The following is a 26,077-nucleotide window of genomic DNA, read 5'->3' as shown; positions in this document are numbered from 1 at the left end:
CAGTCTATGTGCCTTTAGTAAATCAACCCCATAGACTTGCATTGTGAGGAGGAACAGTGAAGCACAATAGCAGTGAAAACAGGCAGTTGAGCCAACCAGCCCCTAAGCTGCAAAGGCAGCCATACAGAGAGTATGCACATGTTGCAACACAAATTATCCCCCTCAACAGCCATGTGTAATGCACATAGTTACACAGGAGTGGTGCAGGCTTTTAGGGGTTAAAATAGTCAGTGAGGTGCCAACATTACACCTCATCCCCACCTGTCAAATGCTCTCAGAAAAGTGATCGTCATGGATTGCTCTTCAGGGGGCTACTGCTGGTGCAAACAAGCCTTCACTGGGTCATCACGCTTTCTTGATGGTCTAACGGGGATGGTAATTGCTAAGAAGCTGCTCTTAAATGGTCTACTACTACTGCTACTTTTAGAATAACTGCCCTAGTTCTGTACTATTTTTGAATATCCTGCATCCCTAAACTCTCTCTTCTAGAATAGAGTTTTTCAATAAAAACCGGCTTACCTCACCGCAGGCTATCCCCGCTTCAGTCCATCTTGAATGCTGTGGCCAGACTCATCCACCTTACTAACTGCTCCATATCTGCCACCCCCCTCTGCCAATCCCTCCACTGGCTTCCAATTGCCCAACGGATAAAATTCAAAACGCTAACACTGACGTACAAAGCTGTTCATAATACTGCCCCAAACTACATCACCGATCTTGTCTCCAAGTACCACCCAAAACTTACTCTCCGCTCCTCACAAGACCTCCTACTCTCAAGCTCCCTGGTTTCCTCCTCCCATGCCCGTCTCCAGGACTTCTCCAGGGCTTCCCCCATCCTCTGGAACTCCCAACCCCAATCCATCAGACTATCACCTACTCTGCTCACCTTTAGGCGCACTCTGAAAAGCTATCCATTCAGGGAAGCCTACACCGCCCTCAGCTAATTACTGAACTCCTCCACTCTTTCTACCACTTCATCCCCCACAGCTATTTCCTCCGGTACCACTATCCCGTCCCTCCTAGATTGTAAGCTCCTAGGAGCAGGGCCCTCGAACCCCTCGTGAATTGTCTCCCACCTTAATGAGCAAACTGTCGGCGCTATATAAATACTGTATTATAATAATAAAGTGACTGGCACTCAACATATATTTTACCCCACTATACAACAAGAACCAGATCTGGAGATGAAAAAGATACCCTGCCACACTACTTATGTGGTAATTTTGTATCACCCTAAGAGGATGAAGGCAACAAAATTAAGAAAAAAAATTTTGGAAGCTACAAAAATCCTTTTTAGCTACAAACTGAAACTAAACTACAGTGTATCACTTTAAAAAAACACTAAGCTGGTTAATATGTTCAAAAGATATACTGTATACTGACATAAGTTCTTACTGATATTGGAATGTACCATATTAAGCACAAATTCAGCAATGAGACATGCTCTCCGAAAAGAATCCTCTACAGGAGGGGTACTGAATTAAAATTCACAGAGGTCCGGTTAGTAACATTTTCTTTCTGCAGAGATCCGAATTTCATTTTTCTTCTATTACTCAGGCCTTTCACATCACAGCCCCTAATTATTGTCCTCAGTCCCCCCTTTCCCATCACAGCCCCCGTACATCACAACTTTCACGTCAGAGCCCCCCCAACATTATAGCCCTGATTATATCACAGCCCCCCTTCACATCACAATCACAGTCCCCCATGCAATCACAACTCCCCACATCACAGTTTCCCCCCTCCTGACATAACAGACCCCTCATATCACAGCTCCCTCCTCTCACATCACAGCCCCCCATATCACAGCTCCCCCTCTAACATCAAAGTTCTCCCATATCAAAGCTCTTCTTCTCACATCACAGCCCCCCCCAGTATTACAGCTCCCCTCTTTCACATCACAGCTTCCCTCTATCACAGCCCCCCATTTCACAGCTCCCCCCACCCTCACTTCACAGCCCCCCCATATCACAGCTTCCCCCTCTCACTTCACAGCCCTCCATATCACAGCTCCACCCTCAAAGCCCCCCATTCCACAGCACCCCTCTCACTTCACAGCTCCCATATCATAGCTCCCTCCTCTCACTTCACAGCCCCCATATCATAGCTGGGAAGATATGGGGGCTGTCTCACTTCACAGTCCCCCATATCACAGCTCCCCATATCACAGATTCCCCCCTTTCACAGCACCCCACATAACAGCTCCTCCATATCACAGTTCCCCTCTCACAGCCCCCCCAAATCACAGATCCCCCATATGACATCACAACCCCCTCCCACCCATAATCTTCCCCCTACCTTAATTCAGAACTGTGGAGGGCAGGAGGAATGGCAGGGTGGAGTCCTGTTCTGCGTGTACTCGCCTGCCGCCACCATCATCACCTCTGCTGTTGAAGTCACAGCAGGGAAGCGGGTAGCAAGAATTGAAGGAAGGACTCCTCTTCTGCATGTACTGACTTGCTGCTGCCACCGCTGAACTCAGAGCAGGGATGAGGGCAGGAGCCACTGAAGGTCTCCACTGAGGGTGTGAGCTGCCCAACTCTGCTTATTAAAAGGCAAGTAACCCGATTGTTAATATGAAAGGTTGGTTCCCCTCCCCTGCCCCCCCTGTAGACCTGCAGTGCCTCCTCCCTGCTCTGAGTTCAGTGGCGGTGGCAGCAAGGCAGTACATTCAGAAGAAGAGTCCTTCCTTTCATTCCTCCCGCCCCCTTCCCTGCTGTGACTTTAACAGCAGCAGTCACTACAGCGTTGGCAGGCGAGTACATACAGAACAGGAGTCCACCCTGCCATTCCTCCTGATTTCTAACAGCTGCAGTGGCGGGAGGAGAGGAGTCCACTCAGGCTGCTAAGTGGTGTAGCCATGGTCCGGACAGGACTGTCACCCGGTCCGTATTCAGACCGCGGTCCACCATTTAGTGATGCTTGCTCTACAGTTTTCATATTGAAGGGTGGAGGGTAAACTGGGACAGACTTATCTCTGCAATATTAAAATGAAAATTACCTTTGGTGTCTATTATAAAGGGTAAACACTGTGATGTTTTTCTGACCATGTCAGTCTTTATTGCACACTTGTATGTTCTATATGTAAACCCCAACTGATTGGGATGAGGAATTGTCCAATACCCAGACACTTACAACAGCAGAGAAGCCAGGAGTGGGTTCAATGACCAACAGCTTCACAATGTGCCATAGAGGTAAGTACTTAGCCTGTCCCCATCATCTTTACTCAAGACTTAACAGTATTTTATGAAAGTTTCAGGATTAACCACTTCCTGTCCGGACACTTTTACCCCCTTCCTGCCCAGGCCAATTTTCAGCTTTCAGCGCTATCACACTTTGTATGACAATTGCGCGGTCATGCAATACTGTACCCATATGAATTTTTTACCATTTTTTTGAGACAGATAAAGCTTTATTTTGGTGGTATTTATTCACCACTGGGATTTTAATTTTTTTTTACTATGTAAATGAAAAAGTCCAAAAATTTTGAAAAAAAGTGTTTTTTTTAATAAAATTTTGCAAATAAAAAATATTTCATCATAAATCTTGGCCAAAATTTATTCCGTTATTTTTTTAGTAAAAAAAAAATCCAAATTAGTTTATAACCAACAATTATAATTTTTAAACATTTTTTTTTACATTTTTATTTTTTTTATATTATTTTTTATTTGTATTTTTTTTTTTACATACTGCACCCTAGCAGTACAGTGCCACCATGGTGACACTGTACTACTTGTGGGGGGTGATAAAGATTTTTTTTTTTTTTTTTTTTACAGTGATTGCTTTTACACCCATATAGGATGTAAAAGCAATCATTTCTCTCTCTCTGTCTGCATTCTTGCAGTCATTGAGAAGTACTGAGTGAGCTGTGATTGGTCACAGCTTGTCACATGGTACAAGGCTGTTGTGAAAAGCCTTGTACCATGTGACCTCTGTGATCATTCACAGATTTCACACGTAGTAAGCAATGATGTCACAAGTGACATCTTGCTTACTACTTTGCATGTGATCACTGATTCGCCAATCAGTGATCACATGATCGGGACCTCGTACAGAGGTCCCGTCCGACGATCGGTGTTTCACTGTGTCCGGAGGACACAGTGGGCACCGGATCGTGGTGGTGCGCGCTCCCAGGGAGCGCGCACAGCTAGAAAAGGTGGGTGCCGTTTAGGAACGGCAACCGGCCCCTGGACTGCCACCGCCCTGCCGTTTATAAACAGCAGGTGGACGGCAAGAGGTTAAAATGCAGCAGTCATAGACATTGGTCAAGTGGCCTGGTTGCCAAAAGAAATGGGACATTCAATTTAAATAAATGTGTGTGATATAGGTAATAAAAATTGTGTCACATGAATTACTCTGGACATACCTGTGCTGGGGGTTGGTATATTTGAGAAGCTCAGCCAGCTGTAAAGGATATTTGCAGATTTTCTGCACTGGTGTCAGTAAGAATCCATCCAGTGATATATCTATCATCTTCTGTACTAAGCGGCATGTCTCGAAGAAATAGCCATACTTCTTCACTTTACAAAGTTTTGAAAGTTCTGTGCAGGCGTTCGGATGATTGTTGCAGTACTCTGAGTAGATCTGAAAATCTGTTTGCTGACATTGAAAAAAGCACGAATATCAGAAAAATGCCACAAAGTAACACATATTTGTAGCAACCACCAGTCAAATATACAGCACATAAATCTCATATATCGCTCCATGAACACTAGCGTTTTTTTATAAGTTCAAGAAAAGCTGAATAAATAGCATTTTTGTGCCAGCTTATGGTAACATTTTAGTAGTGTTTAGAAGCGTTTATACAGTACAGGTAGAAAAAAAAGCTAGATAAAAGCTGTTAGGAGTGTTTAAGTAGTATTTAGGAGAATTAAGGAGCATTTCTGCTGGAAAAATGCTCCCAAAAACCCTACAAAAACTTTTTTTTCTGCTCCTAAATGCTGAAGCTTGAAAAATTCTACTAGCCTAATATAGTGTGCATGAACACATAGGATGACACTATTTAGCTTCTAGGAGCTTAAAAAAAATAAAAAATAAGTACACAGAAAACAAAATACATTTACATGATGTACTAATAACAGACATGTAAAGATGAGAAATGTTTACATGTAAAGACATGTCAAAATGAAACCAATTCTATAAATTGTATATAGAGTTAAAAAATGATTTATAAATATTAGAACTAGAAGAAAAATAATGGCAAAATTCTTCCGTCTTGTATCTATAATGTAATGGCTAGGGGAAGATTTGTTAAATGCAGATTTCCAATAATGACACAGTGAGGGAAATGACTCGAGAACTTACATACTGCAGAAAGCAGGAACCAATCTCACTCAAATGTGGAGCTTCCTTGTTAATTCGCTTTTCCAGAGTCTTCAAAAATTTCTTCTGGAACTTGTAGATGTCTTCAATGTTCCCAAAAATAGTCCACAGCTGCTCCTCTGTGAACATGTCTGCTCTTTTACGGCACTGCTTGATGTAACCCTTTACCAACAAGAAGACAATCATTCAATGAATACTGGTACATTTGACAGGAGTCTGCAGTCAGTGACCATTACCATCTTCTCACGTGTGTTCAGTACTTGGTATTTCAAAATGTTGCAGCATCACACCAAATGGCCTGCTCATGACTGCTGCAGCTAAATGTCCCATTGTACATCTGAGCGGAGGAGAATGACTTACCTTTTTAGTATATATGTATGCACCTACATTAATTATATAGATATATGGACTTCTCCAGAGCTTCCCCAAACCTCTGGAACTCTCTACCCCAATTTATCAGACTATTGCCTACTCTGTTCACTTTTAGGCGATCTCTGAAAACCTATCTCTTCAGGGAAGCCTATCCTGCCCTCAGTTAATAATGGAATCTTCTATTCCTCCTACCAGTCCATCACCCCAGTTATTACCTTTTGTACCACTAGCCCCTCCCTCTTAGATTGTAAGCTTCAAGGAGCAGGGCCCTCTTATCCCTCTTGTATTGAACTGGTATTTTTGCTGTATTGTCTCCCTTTATATTGTAAAGCGCTGAGCAAACTGTTGGCGCTATATAAATCCTGCATAATAATAATAATATAGTCTCATGTTTACCGCTGTACAGGCCTGTGTGGGGCTGGCTAGAGGGGCAGGCTGGATTTCAGTAATACTTTATTTATCATTTATGAACAATGATCAATGTGGAATTCCAAGGTTTTGTTACTCTAGTATTAATTAGTAATCATTGTGGTAATATTTGGCATTATCATTCTAGCACCGATGGCATTTTTTGCCAGTGGCATTAGGGCACTTTGACAACTGATATGTACATCTTCCAGTATGCCATGAAAACAGAATGAACAATAATGTGTATTATCTCAGGACAGGTCTTCTTTAACCACTTCATGACTGCGCTATAGCAGAACTAGTGCTACAGGGTGGCAGGGCTGTGCAAACTCATGTATATATATGTGATTTTGTATTTCTGGGTTGTCATTGGCGGCTACAGCTGTTGATCACCGGTTTGCGGGCGGACATTCCCCACCGGCACCCGGTGATCGCCGAGGAACACTGACGGGGGAGAGGTCTGTATGTAAACAATACAGATCTCTCCCTTGTCAGCTCCAGCATGCTGCTTTGTATTGCTCTGCATAGCAGCATGCTTACACAGTAAACCACAAAACAGCACACAGTTAACCCGTTTGATCGCCCCAGATGTTAACCCCTTCCTTCCCTTTGCCATTAGTACAGTGTCAGTGCTTTTTATTAGCACTGATCACTGTATTAGTGTCACCGGGGGTGGCAGTTAGTCAGTTCCCACCAAGTGTCAGAGTGCCCGCCGCGCTCCCGCAGTCCCGCTATAAGTCGCTGGTCGCCGCCATTACTACTATATATAAAAGTATTCCAATATATATACCTCCATTTGTAGACACTATAACTTTCACGTAAACCAATTAATTTACACATATTGGGATTTTTTTTTAGCAAAGACATGTAGCAGAATACATTTTGGACTAAATTTATGACAAAATTTTATTTTTTGAATTTTATTTACTGGACATGTTTTATAGCAAAAAGTCAAAAATACTGTGTTTTTTTTGTTTATAGAGCAAAAAAATAAAAAATGCACTGGCCATCAAATACCACCAAAAGAAAGCTCTATTTGTGGGGGGGGGGGGAGTATGTAAATTTCATTTGGGTGCAGCATTGTACGACCGCGCAATTGTCAGTTAAAGTAACGCAGAGCCGTATCGCAAAAAATGGCCTGGTCAGGAAGGGGGGTAAATCCTCTGGAGGGCAAGCGATTAAACAGTGAATTAGGGGTTGTAATTTACCTCACAGATGTCCTTCAGGTGCTTTATGTAGTCCTTCTCGGTGTTCAAGATCTCGTTTATCACATTGGTTCTCATTTGGTCCTTGTTTGTTGGGCCAAAACCGTGACGTCTTAAGACATTCCTGGAATCCTGTTGTTTGTCTCCAGGTTTGCAGGAATATTCATCTAGCGGTTCATCCTGGTTTACACGGAGCTGTGTAAAAAACGGGCAATATTTGATAACTCAGAGACAGCACTGGGTCATTCTCCTTATGTTAGGCTATGCAGAAATGAAATGGAACTAAGCTATGCAAACTTTGGTCACTAGATGGCACTGTATGCAGTAGAATGTACAGTATTGCACAGTATTTGCAGTGAGATATAGAAGTGACTATTCTTAGACATAGATATACTTGGGAAAGAATGCTTTAAAGCAGTTGTCTCCAAACTGCGACCTGGGGGCAGATGTGGCCCTTTGTGTGCTTTTATCCCGCCCTTGAGGCATTTTTTCCCCCTACTGAAACCAACAATAGGGCATTAGTCCTCTCACTGACACCAACGACTATTCTTAGCACTGATGCCAACTATGGGATACTATTCCTCCATTGATACCAATGATACAGCACAATTCCTCACATCGATACCAACAATGGGGCCCTATTACTTTCACTGATACCAACGATGGGGCCCTATTACTTTCACTGATACCAACGATGAGGCACTATTCCTCCCACTGACACCAATGATGGGGCACTATTCCTCCCACTGACACCAGTGACGGGGCACTATTCCTCCCACTGATACCAACAATGGGGCACTATTCCTCCCACTGACACCAATGACAGGGCACTATTACTCCTACTGATACCAATGGTGGGGCACTATTCCTCCCACTGACACTAATGATGGGGCACTATTCCTGCCACTGACACTAATGATGGGGGACTAGTCCTCCCACTGACACCAACAATAGAGCCCTTTTCCTCCCACTGACACCAACAATAGGGCCCTATTCCTCCCACTGACACCAATGATGGGCACTATTACTCCCACTGATACCAACGATGGGGCACTATTCCTCCCACTGACACCAATGATGGGACACTAGTCCTCCCACTGACACATCAATAGGGCAGTAGTCCTCTCACTGACACCAACAACGATTCCTACCACTGACACCAACTATGGGATACTATTCCTCCCATTGATACCGATATGGCACAATTCCTCACACTGATACCAACAATGGGGCACATTACTTTCATTGATAGCACGATGGGGCACTACTCCTCCCACTGACACCAATGATGGGGCACTATTACTCCCACTGATACAAACGATGGGGCACTATTCCTCCCACTACACCAATGATGGGACACTATTCCTCCCACTGACACCAATGATGGGGCACTAGTCCTCCCACTGACACCAACAATGGGACACTATTCCTCTCACTGACACCAACAATGGGACACTATTCCTCCCACTGACACCAATAATGAGGCACTATTCCTCCCACTGATACCAACAATGGGGCACTATTACTTCCCTTAATACCAATAATGGGGCATTGTTTAGTGACACCAGGATATTTCCTACTCCCATTGGCCACAGTCCGGCCTCCCTAAAGTTTGGAGGATGGTTATCTGGCCCTTTGTTTAGAAAATGTGGAGACCCCTGCTTTAAAGGATACTTGCCATTCTAACAGAAATGTGTAGTGTAAAATTGTACCATAATATTATGTCACAAATTCTGGATTGTTGTAATGTTGCAAAATAATCAAGAAAACAAACTACAGACATGAATGTATCTAGGTGCCAAAGTGGACCTTGACCCTTAATGGGAAGTCATGTCATGTATGACACCTGTCATTACAGAGGTGAGGAAAAAGCCTTTCTTCAGGCATGACTGATATTTTCATATCTGGGATATTAAACTTGGCAAGTACTAACATCTAATATGACACATGGATGTTTCATTATAGAGATGAGGAGATGGCTCTTGTACAGGCATGACTGATATTTTCATGTTTGATAGCATACTGTCCATGCTTCCAGTGCCATCATTAAATATTGTTGGTAATACAGTGATTTACTATATACAGCATATAGTCTGAAAAATTGACAGGCTGACACAGAAGGAGTGACCACACTTTTCCAGATCTTTGCACTGAAAATGGCGAATGTGCGCTATATGGGTTTCATGTGCTCTTTGCAAACAGTTGGCATCAAGTTGAAAATGGAGAAAGTGGAAGAAGGCTCAAAGCATTCCATCAAGTCTTCTGCATTGCTTCTGTCTACCCTTGGAATCCCAGAAGACTGTAGCCATCCCTTTGCCTGCTGATGGATCACTTCGAGCCTTCTTCTTCCACTTTCTCTATTTTCAACTTGGCTACAGGGGGTGCCAATTATTCAGTGATAGTTTCATGTCTGTGATGTCACTCCTTCCCTGTCAGGCTGTGAAGTTTTCAGACTACCGATCTATTGAATAGATTTTTTTTCTTCTCTTAAGGTGGACCCTGACTCCTAATGCGAAGATATATCATGTATGACACATGGATGTTTCATTATAAAGGCAAGGAGGTGGCCTCTTCTATAGGCATGATTGATATTTTCTATTAATAATGTACCAGAAGTTTCATCTAGTGATCATTCCTTATCATGGCATGGATCAGATTCAATACTCACTCTGACAAAGCTTGCAGGGAACCATCCTTCACTGTCTAGGATCCTCCCCCACCACCACTCCTTGTTTGTGGCATCCATCACTTCAATGACACTTCCAGCTTTGAAGCCGAGCTCCTGCTCATCCATAGTGACATGATCCCACAGAGCTTCTGCATACACCACGCTGCCATCACTGATCAGCTGTCAGGGAATACACATTTTCTGTCATTTCCAGTGAACTTCACATCTAATATTTATGTGACAATTTTTGCCAGTGTATAGTCTTTTCCTTAAATACCTAGATTGTCATTCTCTGTACTACCCTGAAACATTATTAAAGCCTTAAGTCTGGTACATGATGAGAATATCGGACGAATTATAGTCCGTTTTGTAAATTTTTTTCCTTTCTAGTCTCATATCGAAAACAAATAGGTTACTAAAGTTACAAAAAGTCTCATAAGACAGAATACAACTTTGGAAGTGATATAATGTATTGTAATGTATTCTTTTGCTTCCGATCATTCACGGTATTGATCACTTGATTTTTTGCAGACAAATACTGTGCTGATTAAACAAAAATCGTTCATTCTGGTATCCTACGAGAGAAATGTTTGTGCTTGTACCTTTAGTTAATGTCATAGGGACTGTTGTGATTGGCTCTGAAAAGCTGTGTACTAACAATCAAATTATGAGACGATTGCTCCAAAGCGATATTTTTTGTCCAATTTTCTCATCGTGTGTACTAGGCATTAATCCTATCAGATATTAGCACCAGTTAATCCACTTATATATTTTTTGCATATAACTAGCATAAATATCTGAATCTGTCTTCATATTAGCCTCCTGGAATCCTCTGCACTGCAGGTCTCAGAATGGGAGATAGAAGGCTAATTAACACTCTGAGCCTTTGAGGGCTGCTCTCTGTGTTCGCGGATACTGGGTGAGGAGATGAGAGATGACCTTATTGGTATCCTGCTGCTCCTTTATTTTCTAGTCACAGGCTGGGGTGAGTACTCAGAAGATCACAATGTGCTATGTAGTTTGTAGCAAGTTCCAGGTCCCAGATGTGCAGCCTGTTAGGGGGACGTGGATCACAAGGCTTGCTAAACAGAATCACAACACCTTTGGCATTTACCACAATTTTCAGATATTTATTACTGTGTATTGAGCAGTTTTCCTGGTGTTTGGCTTTAATCCAAGATAATGCCATACTTTGCCCTCTGAAATGTCTCTTCAGAGAAGCACAATTGCTTAGTGGCTATTACTTATGCCTTGCAGCACTGGGGTCCTTGGTTTAAATGTCGACCAGGACAATAACTGCATAGAGTTTGCATTTCCTCCCTGTGCTTATATGGGTTTCCTCTGGGTTCCTCCCAAGGCATTCTGGTAGGTTAATTGGCCTTGCCTAAATTGGTCCTAGTATGTGTGTGCTGGTTGAAAAATCCAACTGCAGACCTTTTTCTTGAAGAATGATGTAATGTTGCTTGAACTGTTAACATCTTGGCTGGTAGATGGTGAGTGTGTATTGTGATTTGCTAGCAGTTATGATGGACACATATTTATGGCCTTTATTGATTAAAGGTACTTATATAACGCAGTCAATTTATGCAGCATATATATTGTACATTCCCATCAGTCCCTGCCCTCAAGGAGCATACAATCTAAGGTAACTCACATTCATACATACATACCCATACTATGTATCATTTATGCCAGACTTTAAACTTCATATTACGTTCTGTTCTGTTCTTAGCAATGTACTGTACCTTATACAATATGTATATTATGTTAAACTGCACACACTAAATGCTGACTGTATTGTATTAGTATGTTGAGCTATGGTGTTTTGAGATTTGCCTAATGATCAGCTATGTGCTGCGCTAGCACTGCAACCTTCAAAACTGTGTGAAGGTCTGAGACTCAAGGGGCTTCCAGAAAAATCGACATTCTTGCCCTGATTGAGACAACACAGAGAAACTCTACATGCACACTACTTTAAAATGTGTTAACCCCAACAATGAAAGTCTGTTATTTGGTTTTGTTTTGTTTTTTTCAAAAGATACAATAAAAAACAGCTTTTGTTACAGTATTCATTTTCAATCCAGAGCTCTCCCCCATATGACTTCTTTTCTGGCACAAAATGTCCTCAGTCTGATGGCCAGCATCATTCAACCCACTCCTCTGAGCCTGTCCAGTTTTGTGACTGGACAGTGAAAGGAGAACTGCACAACCAATAACTCAACCATTTGTCACTCTGCTTTCTTCTACTATCAGCATGCTTCTTGTCAACACATGAACATGGAAATGCAATTACTTTAGTAAATACAAACTGCTAAATACCTTTTCTCATCAGCAGTTAGAGCAGTCTTGTAACTTCTATCAGTGTCCAGCCAAGCAGTAGCTAAAGCTTGTAGGAGTAGTTTTCTTTCTGATCTAGGAGGATGCAAATGCCCTGACCTCTGTCTGGACAGTGCTTATTGGCCCTGTGCTAATCACATGCACTCACCCAAGAACAAAAAATAAACCACTAGCAATATACACTAAACTGAGCATGTGCATGCCTATGGTTCAGTCAGGAGATAAGAGGTGGTCATTTGAAAAAGGGGAGGAACAGAGAAGAAAGGATCAAACAGCCTTTTTACACAATGCAGAGCATTAACCCCTTAGATTCCAAAGTGAGCATAACAAGCATGCATTACTGCATATACAGGCTGATTTTACTGTTGTCGGTTTTGCAACACTTTAAAGTTTGAATTTAAAGTGGTACAACTTGATAAAAAATAATGTTCTTTAGCAAAGAACATACATTCCACATTATTAATTATGCTATTGAAATGAGTGTGTGCTGTAAATTGCCTCCAGCATGGCCCTGTTTCTTCTTGTTGGAGGGTGTCATTTTGCCGAAGCCCAGAGCCCCTGAATAGCAGTAAATCATAAACTGGAATGAAACCCAATTATTTAAAGGTTTCAAAAAACAGTTATATTCCTGGAATGACAGGATTGCTAACTGTCACATTTGCTTGTGCCCTTAACCAAACTGTTAAACCATCAAATGTCTGGTGTTATAACTGATCACATGTGCAGCACCATGGCAGTTGCAGATCAAACAGAAGCAGCTTCCTTGGCTGTAAAGGATAGGACAGTTTAATTCCACTTTAAGGCTGTCAACAGATCAGTCTCTCCAAATTTGGCAATACCTAAGAATGCAGATTTTAAACAGAAGTGATCTAGCAGGACTTAATTTTCTAACTAAAGTTTAGATTTAAGTATACCATTGTAAACATTTGGTTATATCTGGTAAATAGGTAAAAAAAAGCTGTCAGAAATGTTTACTCTTTGTGTAAAATGTCATTTTTTTTGTGTTATTTCAAGGAGTCTAATTGTTCCTCCTAGTTTTTATTATCGGCTACAAAACAAGTTATCCTATGTTATGGAGCTGAGAAGAAGGGAAGGGAATTTGGTAGCTTAGCAAAAGACACCTTGGCCGGGCTGACACTGGACAGGTAACTAAAAAACAAAAATAATTTCAAAAGTGTGACAACTTTTCCTGCCTGCATCTAACTATATCTGAAAGAGATGGGGTGGTGCACTTTGTTTTCTTTAAGCTATATAAACTAAAATAATTTCTGGGACAGCCCAGGCTAAGTGGTAGGGAATGCAACACTTGTAAGTTACCCTAAATATTTATTTGTTTTGTTTATTTGTTTTCTCTCTGTGTATTCACATATGTGTATTTTATAAATAATGATCTTCATGTGCTTATTCCAACTGAAGTACCTGGTTGAGCCTGCCAGTGACATTCCTTCCTTGTTCTAAAGTGACCACGCAAAGCGCACAAGCTGATCCATGCTTGCATGGTCAGTTTGAATCCTTTGGCTGGCCATTCAGAGGTACAGGACACTGTGCAGAAACACAGCGTGCCTGTATTGGGTAGTTTGTTCAGCCACCATGCCCCTGACCAATCACAGCCTGCTTCTGACACACACACTCCCCAAATCACAGCTTGCTCTTGAACACACCCCCTGCTCCAGCACAGCCTGCATGTTACTTCAGGATGAACAGTATATATAATACAGGTATACCATTTGCCTGCACAGTGTCCAGTGTCCTGTCCACTATCAGGAAGAAGAGATGAATGGTCACATAACAGAACTTTTTAACCTTGTACAAAAGGTGAGCAAGATCATTACTGAAACTAACCAAATGCAATTATGATACCTGCATAGGTATAACTGCACTAGAAAGTATCTATAACATTGTATGTTCACAACTACTTTAAAGTGCACATATCCTTTAAATACATTTAGAAAATACAGATCCCAATCTGAGCAACTTAGGAGGGGAAAGATCTGGCGACCAACCTCTTAAAAAAATTTGTCATGAAAATTCTAGCTTTCAAGCGTAGCAGACCTGGTGCCCAGAGAGATGGCCCATAGAGTCGCCAAGAGTCACATATGACTGAATAGTCATATTCAACTCTTGACAGGACTGTCCTGGCCAGGTGGTAGAAAAGGCAAGAGTTCTTTCTGAAATTAAAGTACACATATACTTTAAATTGATTTAATAACTGAAGGTCCAAAGCCGACCAATCAGGGAGGTTTGAAGAAAAACTTAGGCATCTACCTCATAAAAAAACTGGCCATGAAAACTCTATGGAAAAGGCTTTCAAGTGCATCAAACATGGTGTCCAGAGAGCTGTCCCATACAACCACCAAGAATCAGATATGACTGAACAGTCATATTTGACTTTTGATGGGACAATCCATGCCAAGTGGTAGGGAAGGCAATGCTTATTTATGAAATTAGGCCCCTTTCACATGTTCTGAACAGGTCCACCTGAAATACGGACAGGCGGACCCAATCGGTCAGCCCGTGCGAAAGGGGCCCTAAAGTGCACTGTCTACCTCTCTTACGCTAAAGTGAGTGGAAAAAGAATGGCCGTGACAGGGAGAAGCACTAACCAACTTTACCTGCCTGCATCTAACTATATCTGAAAGAGATGGGGTGGTGCACTTTGTTTTCTTTAAGCTATATGAACATATTACATACATATTTAAGTTTACTAATTCTTTGACAGCTCACCTCCCTATTCAGCAGGTGTTTCATATAAGTCACTATTCGTGATCAGTCATCTAAATACAAATACCTTGTTCCTCCCTTCTTGCTATTGTATTGTGATGGATGAAAGTTCTGGAAAGATTCTTAGAAGGATACGTTCAGCTACCAGTTTTTAAAATAACAAATACAATGTGCTTTCTCATCTGTAGCCATGCGTTGGTGTTTATTCAGTATAAAATCACTCCGCATACTTTAGAAAACATGTTCCAGTGTGAAACATTTATAGCAGTCCGTCATACCATTACAGCCACAAAATGTGTGAGAGTATTTGGTGGTTTTGGAGGGTACAATCACACAGCTTGGTCCTTCCTGTACTGACTATTAAGAATCTGCCTCTTTGTTATTTGTAACACGTGTATAGGTTTTTCTGGCCGCATAATAAATTAAATGTGCACTACATCTGAATTAGCAGTAAAGACTGCATGAAGACTGTGATCACAGGTAAAATCTTAAAGCAGAACTAAACCCATTGATTTAAAATTCCCAAACCAGTTATTGTACATTCAAGGCATGATATGAATGATATCTATCACAGTTGCTTGTGTTCCCAACTGAACAGTCATCAAATGGCTGGTGTCATAACAGATCACATGTGCAGCACTATGTCAGCTGTAGATTAAACAGAGGCTAAGATGGCAGCTTCCTTGGTTGTAAAGGAGAGGAGGGCTTAGTTCCACCTAAAAGTGTTCATGAATACTAAAGATCCTGAATCATTCAGTGTGCTATAAATAATGTTAGTTTAATATATTCACTCTTTCTAATAAAATATTATCACTAAAAAGTTTACGTTTGACTTTGGTAAAGCAGTCACATGACCGCTTTGGGAGATTTCCTTGAACTTCTGAAATGTCCTTGAACTTCTGGTTGCTCCTCTTGGACAGGAAGTGAATGTACATTTCCTGCACATATATGGCATAATAGCAAAAAAAAATAAAATAAAATGGCAGGAGTTTTAATCCTTCTCTCCAAAAAAAATAAATTTTTTTGCTTATTCCAGCACTTTAAAGAATATGTAAACTCCACATTTCATATTCCTGATATGTGCCTGCTTTACCATGTACGTGTAGGAAAAAGTATCCTGTTCTCTTTGTATAGCTTCCTTTGTGTGAAATCCCTGGTGATCCTGCCAGTCTCTCTGCTGTGCTGGAAGTTATTCCAATGATCAGACTTGTACTGACAGCCCCCCTTTTTCCCCTGCACAGTCATTCACTGGGAAGATCAGTGTGCTGTTTGTTTCTCCTCCCTGAGCTCCTTATGCAGCTGAGAACAGAAGGTATGTGATCACTTATAAAAAAGGTATTTGTAATGGTATTTTATATGAATCCTTAAATGTTTTGCCTTTCATTTCTATTTTCAGCTGAATGGCTTGTTTTACAAGGTGAGGGTTTACATATACTGTAAAGTAGAATTCCTACTTAACACAAAGTCCCCTCTCCGCTTCTGCTACCTATGCTGTGTGAAAAAAAAAATGAAATAAAAAAATATATACAGTATGTATATATAATTTTTTCCCCCAACCCGCTCCAGTCTGGTCACATGGGATCGGCTTCTGTCAAACAAGGACCTGTACACATGGGCCGAATATCTACTCTACTGGCTGATTTTGCCCAATATTCAGTCCATGTGTAGGTAAAAATTGAAGTGAAGTGAAGATTTTCAATATATAGGCAAAGGAACATTCATGAAGTCTAGAAAAGAGATTTATTTTATTTTTTTTGAAAGTGCATACAGAGATTTTAGCCATTAACAAAAGACAATGACTAGCAAAAGAAAACATACATTTTGGCACCAGAAAGTTGGGAAAAAAAGGGGACATGTACTAGGCAGAACATCGGACTTCTATACTGTCTACATTTTTGTAATATGTCACAAAATATCAAGATATCAAGTTGTAGTGCTCACTGGGGCAAACACAAGTTGCACAGAGCCCCAATTTTGAAGGCAATTTTGGCATAAAATTGATGCTAGAAAAGTCATTTTTAATTCTGTAGCTAAACTAATTAGACATATTTTAACGCAGACCCGTACTTTGCCTATTCAGGACAAAATAACTGGTTTGCTGAAAAACAAGTACCCTATGTAGCTTGTACTTACCTTCCATCTGCTCCTCAAATGGCCTTTTTATCCTTCAGAGCCCCCAAAAATTGCTGCATGAGTGCCAGGATGATGGGTCAAACCCTATCTCCCCCATCCACACATAACAGCATTCAAGCCTACAGATTGGCTGCACTGTGGTAGTAAGTGGAGAGAGGCAAGTTCCTCAATACCCAGAAATGGTGTTTTCAGGGGGCTCTGGTGGGCAAATTGGGCAGTAGGGGGGCAGCTGGAAGTACAAAAACCAGAAGAGACCTGCCATCCAGCGAATCTGTTAAATTTGCTTTGGAAGGGCAAAGTATAGGTTCACATTAAAGGAATGTAGAGTGTTTCAGTAGATTTTTATATTTCTTTTGTTTAAAAATTACATTTTAAAAATATACTTTGTTTCTTTTTAGTCAGGTAAATATGAAATATTTTATGTAAATATTACATACTTACCAGCAGGAGGTGTACTCAAGCACCCTTCTCTACATGTTTACTGATTTATTATACTGCTATACTGTGAATAGCCAGGTGTAATTTGTTTGCTTTGCAGCTGTAGTCACAACAAACAAGAATCTGAATGAATCAGAGCAACACTCCTCAACCTGTCTGTAGCTCATATGGCCCCATATGAAGTTTTAGTTGGGAAGAGACCACCAAAAGTGAACAGCCGATGCTTTTGTGAGAGAAAACCAAGCACATTCTACAAAGAAAGTATAATGGAAGCACCCAGAATTCTTTTTTTCTTCCTAAAGTAAAGATTATTTACAAGTAATGACAAAAAGATATAAAAGATAAGTATATAAATTTGTAAACATTCAAAAAAAGCCATTAATAAAGCAATTATACATTCCCTTTAATAACATCTTTATTTAATAAGGCATAAGAGCAAAGTGCATGAATACCCAGCAATAGTTCTTCAGTGGACTCACTATGCACAACCAATTCCAGGGAGATGAATTGGGATTGGATGTACCTGGCACTGCTCTTTGCACTGACCCAAATATTAAATAAAGACCAAAGTATTACATACTGTCAAAGTGTCATCAAATATGAAGCTGAAGGTATGAAAACACTATGTTCAGCTGTGTGAATTGGGCCCAAACTCAGAGGCCCATATTTGTGCAGATTTTTCTATGCACACGTTAACTCAAATCTGTAAGAAATCGATATTTAAAGTCTGAATAATGTTCTAGAGAAAAATACATTGCATATGGCTGTACACTCAAGCAGACAACAGCATCATAGAATCAAGTGTTCGGTTGCATATGATTGCTTTTCTAATGGTGCCCTTTACATTTGACAGTTATCAGCTAGAAATGGTTGTTTTAGTCCTAATCTGATTATCATCATGTGTACGGATAACTTCCCACCTCATCATTAGCTACCTAGGGACTGTTCAGACATGCTACAAAATGTACACCTGACTGCAATTTTCTTTCTCTGTGGTCACTGAGCAACGTTTTTTGCACCCAATACGACTTAAATGTTTGGCAATGGTGCTAACCCAACAGTTGACTTGGTCATATGCAACATAGGTGTTTGCTGTTTAAGGGTTGGTTCACCTTTACAGAAAATGCCTTTGCAGATAAGGGGTGTTTGTAGATAAAAACATACTGTGCAGCTCTGACTAAAGTTGAATAATGCCCTTGCTATAGGTGTAGGCCATTTATGTACCTCATGAAGCCTGACTGGAATACTTTCATAACGTTTCTAGGACATTGCTAAGTGAGGCCTAGTCCTTACCGCTCACCTCCACCATCACAGGAGTGAGCTCTTTCTCTGATTCAAACCCCCTCACGTGCTATCTCTCTCTCCCCGATGTAGTAGCTCTGAGCTTAGTGTTTGAGAGCTCGCTCCTGTGATGGTGGAGGTGAGCGGTAAGGACTAGGCCTTAGCTCTGAGCTTAGTGTTTGAGAGCTCGCTCCTGTGATGGAGGAGATGAACAGTAATGACTAGGCCTCACTTAGCAATGTCCTAGCCACGGCCTGTAAGTGTTCCAGTCAGGCTTCATGAGGTATATAAATGGCCTACACCTATATCAAATGCATTATTCAACTTTAGTCAGGGCTGCACGGTAGGTTTTCGTATACAGATACTACTGATCTGCATAGGCAGTTTTTGGTAAAAGTGAACTAACCCTTTAAAATTGGGCCACTGGAGCTGGAGACAGGTCAGGCTGTGAGATCCTTGCATGTGTGGTGAGCTGAATTCCAGGTATGATCTTTAAATCCAGCTTGGTACAATATGAGCATGCATTACTTATACCTGATGGTCAACTGGGGAAGCTGAAAAGCACTGTAGAAGTCTTCCGTGTCCTCTATTAGCGGCTTCCCATCTGAAAGTTGACCAGAGGGTGTTGCTCGCTCGGCACAGTTGCCATTCATAGAAAAATACTGTATTTTTTCTAATGAAATAGAATAGGTGGAAAGGAGGGGTGGTGACATCATGACCTCCACCTTGTCCAATCACAAAACACCTTGTATTCTTAAAAAAAAAAAAAAAATACAACGCATTCTATAAATGAGCGAACAAGGACCTGGAGGATCACGGCTATCACTGTAGTAGCATTGACTACTTCAATGAGTGTCAGATTCCCCATCAGGTATAAGATGTAAATACTTACATTGTGCTAACACAAGTATAACTATGCAATACAAATAATTCCTGGAGCTCAGCTTTAAACAACCTATTCTGTCCAATACCCACCATACATATTATACTCAAAATGACTGAATGAGATTTTAACATAAAATAGTGAAAGTAGATTGGAGATTCCTGATTCTCAAAAGATCTGTTTAAACGAGGACAATAGAGGAGTCGTACAGTGAAAGCATACACTGACAGATGGCCCATCCTGGCAGTCAGGCTAATAAATGCAGAAGACATTTAAATCGACCTAACGTGCCATGATAACCTGACCTTAATAACATTACCATTTCCAAAACCACAAGGGAAAAAAGACTTGCCACGTAATCATCTCTAACAACAGACAAAGCGTACAAAAATGCCTTTCTAGCATCAAAATAAGACTAAATCTACTTGTATGTGCCCTGCTACAATAACCCCGAATCCTCCATACCGGAAGGCATGTGTTGTGTAAATAATACTACATCCTTCATTGTTCTTTATGGTAAAAAGCAGTCATAAGGCTTTTTTGGCTATAACTCAACACTGGGTATTTGTTAACGGTTTTCACGCTGTATTTTCCTGACTGCTTCTTTTTACTTTGTGTATAGAAAAAAAAAAATAACAGGTCCATGTATGGAGATACGATAGGAAATACAAAAAAAATGGAATAAATAGAAATAAATGGTAGATCTGTCCTGTGCATGGCAGCCAAAGAAGACGGCGTGGAATCAATGCTAGCTGAGGAGGAATGTGCCTGTGTGGTTCTCTGAGGCATCTGTCACTGTGCAATAATGAACCAGCATACGATAAGGTTTCACAGTTACAAAAATGCCGGAACCCAACGAGGATGAGAGTAGTACAGCTCTTGTTAGGTACTGGCTCCTGTCTTCCGTACTCTTGGAATACCTGAAGAGAATCTATGGCTGACGCTCCATAACAAACACAATGTCCTGGATAAGGACCATTCCAAGGCCAATATCTGTGAACATCTCTTTGTATGTACCTGTTTTTTTTTTTGTTTTGTTTTTGATTTTTTTTTTTTCGAAAACCGCCATTTTAACACAAAAAAAATACAAGCATGTAAATGTAAACGGACAAAAAAAAACACTATTGTATTGTGCAGGAACAAAGGCAGTGCCAGCAGTTATGTAATGAAGTCTCTCCATCTTGTGAATGGCATGTCTTCAAGGCACAAGTGTCGGCTGCGATTATTTGGTACCAGACGCATCGTCAAGGTGACCAGGAGACCTGGTGACAGACAATGGCAAGCTGACCTGCTGATCAGATGCTGGCTTCCGGAGAGATAGTCCAAGGCTGACTCAAGAGAAGGCCAGGAGGAACATGAGCACAACGTTAATAAAAATGAGAAAGAGCAGGATGACAAAGACCACGATGCGCTGGGTTTCGGGGTTCATGTTGCAGCGAAGGATGGCGTGAAGGGTGCTCCATTTTTGTCTGGCTCGGTCCCTTGCCATAGCTTGGCCTGAGATAAGCAAATAGTGCAGATCCTAATGGCTGCTGGCCGCAAACAAAAAGACGGGGCTGTGCAGCTGTCAGAGGCGGTAGATCTATTTATTCCGCATAGTCTTCTGTGGAGGGCTGTGCGTGCGGCACAAATGATTACCTTTCTTCAGGATTCAGCAAATCAACCCAGAGCATTCCATCCCCTCTCTGCAGCAAGTCATCTGCAGTCTAATAGAAGCAGCATAGATGTTTCCCAGTCTTAGTAGGATAATGGAGGTATAGAAATCCCTCTACCAGAAACGCCGTACATTGTGGAGCAGTGGTCGACAGGGAGTTACTGGCTTTCTCTATAGCCAATCAGCTGACTGCAGACTATGGTATCTAGGAAACGCATCAGTTTAAAAGGGGTTAAGGAAGAAAGGTGTACGCCGACATACTGAAACAGATTAGAAATGGCTCCAGAAGATTGTTTTTGTTAAATGACTGCTTCGGCTTATGGTGTAGAATTCATTAAAAAAAAATAGCAGAAAGCTATACGACTGATCTAGCCGTCACCTTATGTGCTTTGGCATACATATCAAGAGACTGGGATTAATGTGTGCAGGCTGTCTAAGCCATTCAATTAGAAGGAGCTGCAGACTGAGCCTATTTCTCCAGTTGAGCTGTACTGGGCACAGCTAGCTGAGTGCTGTTACCAAGCTTAAGCTGCCATCTGTTGTGGAACTACACGTCCCAGCAAGCCTTACAAGCACAAGGCAGATGCTGTTTTGTGAAATTTTAGACTAAGCAACACAAGAAATAGTCTCAATGGCAAGTGTCTTAATGACGTGTTGCTTTGTAGGAATCAGATACTCTCTTTCATTCAGTATTAGGGCTCATGTACACTTCAGCTGATAAACTCACGTTTAGCAGCTTTTCTGTGTTTTTTTTTTTCAGCAGCCCCTGAACTCTCCCTAACGTTTTCCTATGTGTCCATGTCAGGGGCGGACTGACCATTTGGAAACTCGGGCACTGCCTGAGGGCCGGGGTCAGTAGGGGGCCCCATGAGATGCCCCTGGTACCTTTTTCATAGGCTTTTTTGAGTTTGGGCAAGGACACAGGGGCCCCATGATCACCTATTGCCCGGGGGCCCCATGAGTTGTCAGTCCGCCCCTGGTCCATGTACACTATGTTGTTTACAGTCATTTACAGGCAGTTGAGTTTACAGTCGTTTTTTTGACCACACCAAATTTGCGTTTAGGAGAAGATTTTATCAGCGTTTCAAAAGCCAAACGCTTGTAAACGCGGCTACTGCGTTTATAAGCCTTTGCGTTTGGAAGAGTTTTTTTAACTGTTTCATATGCAGAGCCTTTTTTTTTATCATCAGAAATGCATGCAAAGCATTTTCCATGTATTCAAATAGACTTAGCATACCAGCGCAGTCAGTTCCAGGTTTTGCGTGAAGGAAAAAATAGTAGAACGTGCCACATTATGCTCATGATGGGATCCATAGTGAATACATCCAGAAAAGATAGGTAATTTCAGCACATACTGATCTCTCTGCTTCTGCTCTCTCTATGTCTCTCAAATTGTCTGAAATAGTTAATTTGTTACTGTTTTTCAGTGCATTCTGGGCATTTTGGAAGATCTCCTGAGGTTATCTTTAAAAAACGCTTCTAAACGCAAACGCACATAAACACGCATAAACACGGCTAAACAGACATTTTCCAGCAGTCAGTTTTCATCGTTCAGAAGTGTTTTCCAAACATCCCATATACATGGAGCCTAACAATGTTTTAGATTTTGTTAACCACTTCAGTACCAGCACATTTCATTTTTCAGTGCTCCAATAGTTTGACTGACAATTTCTCTGTCATGCAGCACTGTACCAAAATGAAGTATATGAATATATTAATTTTATATATATATATACTTTATATCGTTTTTTGAACGATCTTGCTTTTGGTGGTATTTAACAACCAGTGTTTTTTTTTAAATACTGTATATACATTTTATAGATAAAGGCCAACAAAATCTGAAAAAAAAAATGTTTCCCTTACTTTGTTTTAAAATACAGCAAAAACAAATGTCAAGGCAGAATGAACACCCCTAAATTGACCCCATTATGGAAAATACTGTAAATACCCCAAGGTGATCTGATTTTTTACAAATTGTTTTAAAATGAAGTAATATGCTGGTAATGAGGGGGTTAAAACATGGCCCTTGGTAGTGGTGCACTAGATACAGGAAAAGGTAACTCCACTTTCATGGGAAAAAATATATAGCAAATAAAAACATAATGTAGCAAATATTGTACAATTGCTACACAAACCACATTGTCATTTAATGTTATCAAAAATTACCTTTCCTTTTCAAACTCATGTTCTGTAAAGTTCAATTCAATTAAAAAAAAAAACTGAAAAACAGGAGTACTGTACATTGTTGGTATACAAAACGCTTCCAAAAATGTTCCTTCTCGTGTGATTGGCTCAATACTTTTCACAGAAATTTCCACTAAGATAAAAGTCAGCTTTCAAAAAATATGTAAACCCAACATTTCATATTCCTGGTATGTACCTACTGTACCATGTACTTATATGAAAAAGTATCCTGTTCCAGTCCTTCTGCTTTCCTACGAAAAGCTGACCACACTGGGCAGGAGAGCACAGCGTGGTTAGTTCTCTAGTTGTGCTAGGAGCTATTTCAATGATAAGACTTGTGCTGACAGCCCCCCTTCCCACAGAAGCAACAAGCAAATGCTTTGACTCCCACACTGGACGATGGACTCCACAGTGACTGTAACCACACATAGGATGCCTATAGGATGCATGCGTTGCTACCCTCAATGGACCAGGGAAATCCAAATGAACTGCATTCAAAAAAACTAACAGAGGGCACGCTGGCCTAGTGCATTACCTAAGAAAATTGGTTTATTGTATAAAAAGTGGTATACAGCACTCACAAAAGGATAAAAATCAAAGGCACATCATACGAAATACAGCACAGACCAATCTCCCTGGATGGTGTCTAAAATGGGATTATAGACCTCCAAATTCCTGATGTGTTTTGAGGCTACACATCTTCCTCAGAGTCAGTATCAACTGGCTATTTTATATGTATTTATAAATGTTTTGCCTTTCATTTCTATTTTCAACTGAATGGCTTGTTTCACAAGGTGAAGGTTTACATATACTTTAAAGTAGAACTCCTGCTTAACACAAAGTCCCCTCTCTGCTTCTTCTACCTATGCTGACCTACCTGTGTAAAAATAAAACTAAATATATGTATTATTTTTTTATTTTTATTTTTTTCCAACTCGCTCCAGTCCTGTCACGTGAACCCCTGTGTCAGTCAGCTGAGAATTCTGGGAGCAATGGCATCACCCCTAGGCTCCCATGTCCCAGCAGATGTCGGTGGTCCTTCCTCTCCCCTGCAGCTGACTAACATGGAGGAACGCGATCACATGACTGGACTGAGGCAGACTGAAAATAGGTAGGTATACACATTTCTTTAACATAGGTTAGTTGGTGTAGGTAGCAGGAGAGGGGAGAGGATATTTTTTAATCTAGTAAATGTTAGGCAGGAATTATTCGTTATCCTCTGCAGCAGGAGTGTCATTTTTGGTGAGAAACTTCCTAAGTCTAGGTTCACACCTAAGCGTTTTCCTCAGCGTTTTGTGTTTTGCAGAAACGCACTACAGTCCATTTAACATGATTTCCTATGGGACACATTCACATCTCAGCGTTTTCACCTGGTGCATTTTTTGGAAAAGATCAGGGACTTTTTTAAACGCAAAACGTTGCACTTTTGGTTTTATAGACTTCAATGGAGAAGCTGCAGAAAAGCATGTAGTGCGGTTTTGCTGCATTTGTGATGCGTTTTGCATTTTAATCTGGCTAGCAACAAGAAAAAAAGCGAAACGCAACAAAAATGCATGTGCAAAAATGCAAATCGTACTGCAGAAAAGGATCAAACTTCATAGGTGTAAACCTAGCCTAAGAGTTAATTACTTCTAAAGGGATACAGCCACTGTGAGAGTGCACCAGCCAGGGGCGGACTGACAACTCATGGGGCCCCCAGGCAATAGGAGATCATGGGGCCCCCGTGTCCTTGCACAAACTCAAAAAAGCCTATGGAAAAGGTACCAGGGGCATCTCATGGGGCCCCCTACTGACCCCGGGCCCTCGGGCAGTGCCCGAGTTTCCAAATGGTCAGTCCACCCCTGGCACCAGCTGATTAAAATGAACTAGACCCTTCCATTCATAATCAGTCTGCACAGGACATGGTCAAACAGCTATTTCTTCAGAGCAGAAATAGGTAGAGATCTGCAACAGCGTTTGATAAAATTCTTGCAATATAACTTGATGTGGAGGATAAGGGTGGTGAGGGATTAATATACAAGTCAGATCAGAGACAGGATGAGGCTGACATATACTGTGGAGGGGTGGATAACATTATAGAGGTGTATTTTATTATTGTTTGCACTTTTTCTAGATTTCACTGTTGCTGGCTTGTGGTCAGGAGGTTTTCTTTCCTCTTACACATTCTGTTACTGAAGGACGTACCACTACATCTTCCCAGGAAAATAGGGGAGCTGACTGGCCGTTTATGTACAGTGGCCGGTCTGTAAAAAGTTACATTGAAAGGTTTAAATTTTTAATCAAAAGTTTTGATTGGTTGCTATGGGCAACACAGATGGCCTTTTAAGTACTGTGAAAAGTGGTGATAACATGCAAAAGGAAGAGTACAGAACAGAATTCAATATACTGTAGTCAAATGCATTGTCATTGGTTGCGCCAGGTTATTACACTTTGTATATCAACACTGCCTTTTGACTACCTTTCTGAATAAT

General features: G+C 41.1%; 1 protein-coding gene across 3 annotated transcripts in view; it reads right to left on the bottom strand.

Annotated features, from left to right (window-relative positions):
* ARHGEF4 (Rho guanine nucleotide exchange factor 4) overlaps window positions 1-26,077 on the bottom strand; it is a 215,183-nt gene that overhangs the window by 12,632 nt on the left and 176,474 nt on the right. For all 3 annotated transcript variants that reach the window (XM_089672347.1, XM_089672348.1, XM_089672349.1), the window contains 4 exons: window positions 9,976-10,155; window positions 7,311-7,502; window positions 5,305-5,484; window positions 4,367-4,599 (listed from right to left, as the gene is read on the bottom strand). In XM_089672347.1, the coding sequence (XP_089528473.1) occupies window positions 4,367-4,599; window positions 5,305-5,484; window positions 7,311-7,502; window positions 9,976-10,155 (785 nt within the window). The remainder of the gene's footprint in view (window positions 1-4,366; window positions 4,600-5,304; window positions 5,485-7,310; window positions 7,503-9,975; window positions 10,156-26,077) is intronic.

Source organism: Staurois parvus, unplaced genomic scaffold (genome assembly GCF_062004578.1).
Source record: "Staurois parvus isolate SC_StPar_1 unplaced genomic scaffold, SC_StPar_1.0 ptg000126l, whole genome shotgun sequence".
Classification (NCBI taxonomy): domain Eukaryota; kingdom Metazoa; phylum Chordata; class Amphibia; order Anura; family Ranidae; genus Staurois; species Staurois parvus.
Note: the sequence above shows the minus strand (reverse complement) of the source record. Positions and strands in the feature narration are given on the sequence as shown.